Source organism: Myotis brandtii, unplaced genomic scaffold, assembly GCF_000412655.1.
Source record: "Myotis brandtii unplaced genomic scaffold, ASM41265v1 scaffold32, whole genome shotgun sequence".
Classification (NCBI taxonomy): Eukaryota; Metazoa; Chordata; class Mammalia; order Chiroptera; family Vespertilionidae; genus Myotis; species Myotis brandtii.
This window is the reverse complement of record NW_005362269.1, coordinates 1,465,185-1,471,462: the sequence shown is the minus strand read 5'-3', so window position 1 is coordinate 1,471,462 and position 6,278 is coordinate 1,465,185. Positions and strand designations below refer to the sequence as shown.

General features: G+C 53.2%; 1 protein-coding gene across 1 annotated transcript; it reads left to right on the top strand.

The window, feature by feature from the left end:
• The first annotated feature begins 6 nt into the window (after positions 1 to 6).
• Positions 7 to 6,278, top strand: ARSI (arylsulfatase family, member I). Its single transcript, XM_005870476.2, has 2 exons — positions 7 to 330; positions 4,034 to 6,278. Exons 1-2 carry the CDS (start codon positions 20 to 22, stop codon positions 5,436 to 5,438), a joined length of 1,716 nt encoding a protein of 571 aa, XP_005870538.1. The 5' UTR covers positions 7 to 19; the 3' UTR covers positions 5,439 to 6,278.

Below are 6,278 nucleotides of genomic sequence, written 5' to 3'. Positions count from 1 at the left end.
CGCACGGGCCGGCCTGGCGATGCACGCCCTTACTGGCTTCTCGCTGGTCAGCCTGCTCAGCTTCGGCTACCTGTCCTGGGACTGGACCAAGCCGAGTCTGGTGGCTGACGGCCCCAGTGAGGCCAGCGAGCAGCCCTCCGTCGCTCCACCCCAGCCTCCCCACATTATCTTCATCCTTACCGACGACCAGGGCTACCACGACGTGGGCTACCATGGCTCAGATATTGAGACCCCTACACTGGACCGTCTGGCCGCCGAGGGTGTCAAGTTGGAGAATTACTACATCCAGCCCATCTGCACGCCTTCGCGGAGCCAACTTCTCACGGGCAGGTAGGCATGGCCCAGGCCGCCGGCCGTCCAAGTCCCAAATAAACCCAGTCCGAGATATCCCCGGCATTTACAGTCGCCCCTCTGGGACCCGAGAAACCAGGGCTCCTGGCCAATTCTGTCTCCAACTAGCTGTGTGATTATTAGTAAATCCTTTGCCCTCTCTGGGCCTCAGTTTCCCTGCCTGCACACTGACGCGGTTGGATCATCTTTGAGGTCTTCTCCCTCGGGTGTTCTAGGACACTCACACTCCACGCCATGTGAAGGGGACATCTGGTTACCCTTCGTTAGAGGAGAGTGGCAGCCTCTGACACTTACGTCTGAATGGCGCTCCTGTTTACATGCCCTGAGGCCCTGAACAAATTACTTAATATCTCTAAGCCTCAGTTTTCTTGTCCATAAAATGGGGTGAAGAACAGTTTTTATCTTGAGAAACAGTGGTAAGGATGGAATGAATTTCGTGTAACCTGCTTGGCTGTCAGTGCATGGCAGTCGCTATGTCACTGGAGGGATTCGAATCCCCAAACTGATGACTATATTGGGAAGAAACCAAAGAATTGATAGGTGGAGGGGAAAGACACACACAGGATGCCAGGACCTAAGTAACCTTAGGCTAGTTACTTAATTTCTCCAAGCATCTGTTTTTTCATATGCAAAAGCCTCCCAATTTGGCTGGGGGTCCCAAGGAGACGTGCTGCTTTCTCTTATGGAGTTGTCCACAGGCAAGGTGGCAGGACTACAGGATTAAAAGAGCAGGGGAACAGGACGTGGGGGTGTGGAAAGCAAACTCTGGCCACTTAAGAGAAAATCCTTTGGCAAGGCTGAAGCTAATCCTCCCTGGATGGGGTCCAAGGCCTGCTTTCTCCCAAGTTCCACCCAAAAGCCACTAGCGTGAACTCGGGAACCAGAGTGGTAATCTCCCTGATTCCTGGATGGGGGAAACTGAGGCGTGGAATCAGGCAAGACCCGACTCGTTCATGCCCGTACCGACTTTGGGGTCTGTAATGAGAGGGGCTGAGAGGCCAATAGCTGCCTTTTCTTCCTGGCACTCAGCATTTCCATCCAAGAACAGAGAGAGAGAACAGGAGGAAGAGGGGCCACTGTATGTGGTGCGCGTGGCAGTGGTGGTGAAGACCAAATGGTGACTAGCCTCCAGCAGAGGGAGGGGGAATCTGTGTTCTCGGGAGTTGTGCACAAGTTAGCGTTTCTGTCCCAAGAGGTGACGTTGGTGTAAGCAGGGGAATGAGCAGCCAGCAGGGCAGCGTTCCAGCCCCCTGATCGGTGAAGTTAGCCGAGCGTGGCTGGGCAGCACCCTCCGCCCCTTGCAGCTGGCTCCATCTGACTGATGCTGACGACTCTCATTAGTGTTTGTTAATAAGTCCAGTCGTGTCTGGTGAAGCTGGAGAGAGCCAAGGTTTCTCATGTTACTCACTTGCACATGGGCTTCAGGGACTCTGAGCCGGCCCACCCACTTTATACAACAGTGCTCCATGGTGCTCAGCCCCTAGAAAGAGAGGCTTGGCCTCTAACCCACTCTAATCATTCATTAGCTGGGCTGAGGTCTGCAGAGGCCGCATCACCGAGAAATTTTGAGCATGAGTTGCACACACTGGGTTCAAAGCTCAGCTCCACTGCCAGCTGTCTGGGCCCGTGGCTGCACTTTTGGGAGCTTCAGTCTTATCATTTGTAGAATGAAGGTTATAATAGTCTTTCCTGTAGGATTTTTTGAGGATTAAGTGAAATAATGTATGTGGCATATAGTATTAAAAATGGCAGTAGCCCTGGCTGGTGTGGCTTGGTGGGTTGGCGCGCCGTCCCATAAACTGAAAGGTCACAGGTTTGCTTCCCAGTCAGGGCACATGCCCGGATTACAGGTTTGATCCCCAGTTGTGATGCGTACTGGAGGCAGCTGATTGGTATTTCTCTCTCACATCAATGTTTCTCTCTCTTTCTCTCCCTCTTCCTTTCTCTTTAAAATAAAACATAAAAAATGGCAGTAGTAGCTAATGATAGCTAATAATAACAGCTATAAGATAAGGAAACCAAAACAGATCCCTCCTCCACTCCCCCAGTACCTGGGTTAAAAGTGTCAGTTATTCAGGCCTTGACTTAGTTTGGATACCCCAGGGAAAAGGGGGTGAGAGGTGTGGGCTTCTAATACTCCGGTGAAGTTCCAGGCTTCTTATTTACTCTGGACTTTTAAGACTTGAGTAAAGGCAAGACCCCATAAGCAGATCACATGAGGGCCTTTACCACAGATTTGAATGAATGAATGAGCAATGAGGAATGCAGGCTAACCATTTGCTTTTGCCTCAGGGTGTTAGCCTTTGTAAGTGACCCAGATCCAGGGGCCACATGAATTTACAGGAAGGCACAGAAGAACTAGTCTCATAGAGTTTGGGAACTGAAATGTTTTTATTTATTGATTTTTTTCATTGATTTTAAAAGAGAGAGGAAGGGAGAGAGAGGGAAAGAGGCATGGATCTGTTGTTCCACTTGTTTATACATTCATTGGTTGATTCTTGTATGTGCCTGCCCAAGGGATGAAACCCACAACCTTGGCAGGACGATGCTCTAACCAACTAAGCTACCTGGGCAGGGCTAGAAAGACTTGTAAAGATCTTCCATTTCAACCAACTCACTCCTGCACATGAGCAAACAGGGCAGGGAAGTGGCAGCCTAGTTTGCTGGAAAAGAGTCTGTGCTTGGACTCTGTTTGTATTTATGTTCAAGTCCTGGCTCTGCCCCTGATCAATGAACGACCTTGGGAAGGCCCTTCCCCTATTCTAGATCTTAGTTCCTTTTAAAGACAAGGTGAATAAGCTAGAGGATGACTTAGGTACCTTCTGACTCTAAATCCTATATCATTCTTTTATTCCATAAGTAATTGAGTGTTTCTTTAAATACCACCTGAGTGCGGAATACAAAGTTGAGTATGTACACTGAGTAGAATCTCATGGCCAAGTGTGACAATGATCATGGGTACTGAATGGTGAGGGAACTCAGAAGCAAAAGTGACTCATTTTTTGAAAGATTTGTGAGAGACTTTACAGTGGGAGACTTTGGGCTGGGCTTTGAAGAGTGAGTAGGAGTTTGCCCAAGAGAGCAGGACTTCTCTAGGCCCCATAGTAGGTTAGTGGCTTAGAACGGAGGGACTCAGAAGTCTCTAAAGACTGCCAGGGATACAAATCCCAACGCCAGTTACTAACTGTATGAATCACTGGGTGAGTGATTTATTTAACTGAGTCTCAGTTTCCTTATTTGGGAAATGGGAAAACAATGATATGTACCTCCTAGGTTGCAGTTAGGATTTGGTGAGATAATTCATATAGGGGCTTCGTTCAGTACTGAGCACATAGTGAGTACTTGTGTTAGCTATTATTATTTTGTTGTTAAGATGAACCTGGGTTTGACGCTTAACTCCCCAGCTTCCTAGCTGTGCTATCTTGGGTGAGTGGCTTAACCATTCTGAGCTTCAGTCTCCTCAAGTGGTAATAATATCCGCTTCGGCTGATTTTGATGATTAAAAGAGATAATGCATTTGAAGTGCTCAGCACATTGGATAACACCTGCTGGTTACTATTACTATGCATGCTCGTAACGCTGGGACCAGAGCCCACTTCAGGGTGAGTATTGGGGTTGGGTGGCCAGGGCAGGGGTTTGTAGCTCACTTTGTGCCTTCTGTGCCCTCTGCTCTTGTCACCAGGTACCAGATCCACACGGGACTTCAGCACTCCATTATCCGCCCTCGGCAGCCCAACTGCCTGCCCTTGGACCAGGTGACGCTGCCCCAGAAGCTGCAGGAGGCAGGTTACTCTACCCACATGGTGGGTAAGTGGCACCTGGGCTTCTACCGGAAGGAGTGCCTGCCCACCCGCCGGGGCTTTGACACCTTCCTGGGCTCGCTCACGGGCAATGTGGACTACTACACCTATGACAACTGCGATGGCCCTGGGGTGTGTGGCTTTGACCTGCACGAGGGTGAGAATGTGGCCTGGGGGCTCAGTGGCCAGTATTCCACCATGCTCTATGCCCAGCGTGTCAGCCACATCCTAGCCAGCCACAGCCCCCGGCAGCCCCTCTTCCTCTATGTGGCCTTCCAGGCGGTACACACGCCCCTGCAGTCCCCTCGTGAGTACCTGTACCGCTACCGCTCCATGGGGAACGTGGCCCGGCGGAAATACGCAGCCATGGTGACCTGCATGGACGAGGCCGTGCGCAATATCACCTGGGCCCTGAAGCGCTATGGTTTCTATAACAACAGTGTCATCATCTTCTCCAGTGACAATGGCGGCCAGACCTTCTCGGGGGGCAGCAACTGGCCGCTGCGAGGACGCAAGGGCACTTACTGGGAAGGTGGTGTGCGGGGCCTGGGCTTCGTCCACAGCCCTCTGCTCAAGCGAAAGCGACGGACCAGCCGGGCACTGGTGCACATCACTGACTGGTACCCGACCCTGGTGGGTCTGGCAGGTGGCACTGTCTCTGTGGCCGATGGGCTAGATGGCTATGACGTGTGGCCAGCCATCAGCGAGGGCCGGGCCTCGCCACGCACGGAGATCCTGCACAACATTGACCCGCTCTACAACCACGCCCGGCACGGCTCCCTTGAGGGTGGCTTCGGCATCTGGAACACTGCTGTGCAGGCTGCCATCCGTGTGGGCGAGTGGAAGCTGCTGACGGGAGACCCGGGCTATGGCGACTGGATCCCACCGCAGACGCTGGCCGCCTTCCCAGGCAGCTGGTGGAACCTGGAGCGGATGGCCAGTGCCCGCCAGGCTGTGTGGCTCTTCAACATCAGTGCTGACCCCTACGAACGGGAGGACCTTGCTGGCCAGCGGCCAGACGTGGTCCGTGCCCTGCTGGCCCGCCTTGTGGACTATAACCGCACAGCCATCCCTGTGCGCTACCCGGCTGAGAATCCCCGGGCCCATCCTGACTTTAATGGGGGTGCTTGGGGGCCTTGGGTCAGTGATGAGGAAGAAGAGGAGGAGGAGGAGGAAGCCAGGTCTCGAAGCCTCTCCCGGGGGCGCCGCAAGAAAAAATGCAAGATTTGCAAGCTGCGATCCTTTTTCCGTAAACTCAACACCAGACTGATGTCCCACCGGATCTGATGTAGGAGGAGTGGGGGGAGGATCTCTGTCCTCCTAAATGTATTCCTCCTCTCAAGCCTGGTCCTGCTCCTCAACCAGGGAGGGGCCTGAGGTCACGGCTCCATCTGCAGGGAAATGTAGGGTATATAGCCGCTCAGTTGAAGGGTAGGGAGTTTGGCTTGGGCGTAGGGGTAGAATAAACTAGATGGGATGGATGCCTGAATCCCAGTCCTGCCTCTCCATTGACTTACTCTGTGACCTCGGGTGACCTGCACAAGCTCTCTGGGCCTCACTTTCCTCATCTGTGAAATGATGTTGTGGCTCTGTGGTGTGGACCTGGTGCCGGTGCCATGGTGCAGTTCCTGGGACCTCACCACCTCCCAGCTCATTTAAGGTCTCATCCTCGAACCCTGCCCTCCGCGGTACTGCTTGGGCGAGGGGCCACATGGAGGCAAGTCCAGGCCTGGACCCCAGCCGAGGCATGGCAATCTGGCCACTCTCCGAAGAGACCCCTGAGTGCTGGGTGCAAGAGCAGGGGTCCAGGGAGGTGGCCCTCCTGGTTCTTCACATGGCCTGGGGCCGGACTGTTGGGTGGGGGTGGCTGTGGTAGAGAGCTCTCCTTCCTGTCCCCAGCACCCAGAGGAATTGGCCCGGCTGTCAGCTGCTGCAGGACCAACACTCAGGACATCTGGGTTCTGCTTTGACCTTGGGCCCAGTCCTTTCCCTCTGGGCTTCGATTTCCCCACTTGCAAATGAGGATGCTATCTCTGGCTCTGCCTACCTCACAGGGCTGTAGAGGACTGGCCCAGCTAGTGGTTGTGGAGGAGCCCATGAACTTGATTAAAATGCAGTAACACAGAA

Coding starts and splice junctions, on each gene's coding strand:
- ARSI (XM_005870476.2), top strand. CDS start 20: ATGCACGCCCTTACTGGCTTCTCGCTGGTCAGCCTGCTCAGCTTCGGC. Junction 331..4,033: donor AGCCAACTTCTCACGGGCAG/GTAGGCATGGCC, acceptor TCTTGTCACCAG/GTACCAGATCCACACGGGAC.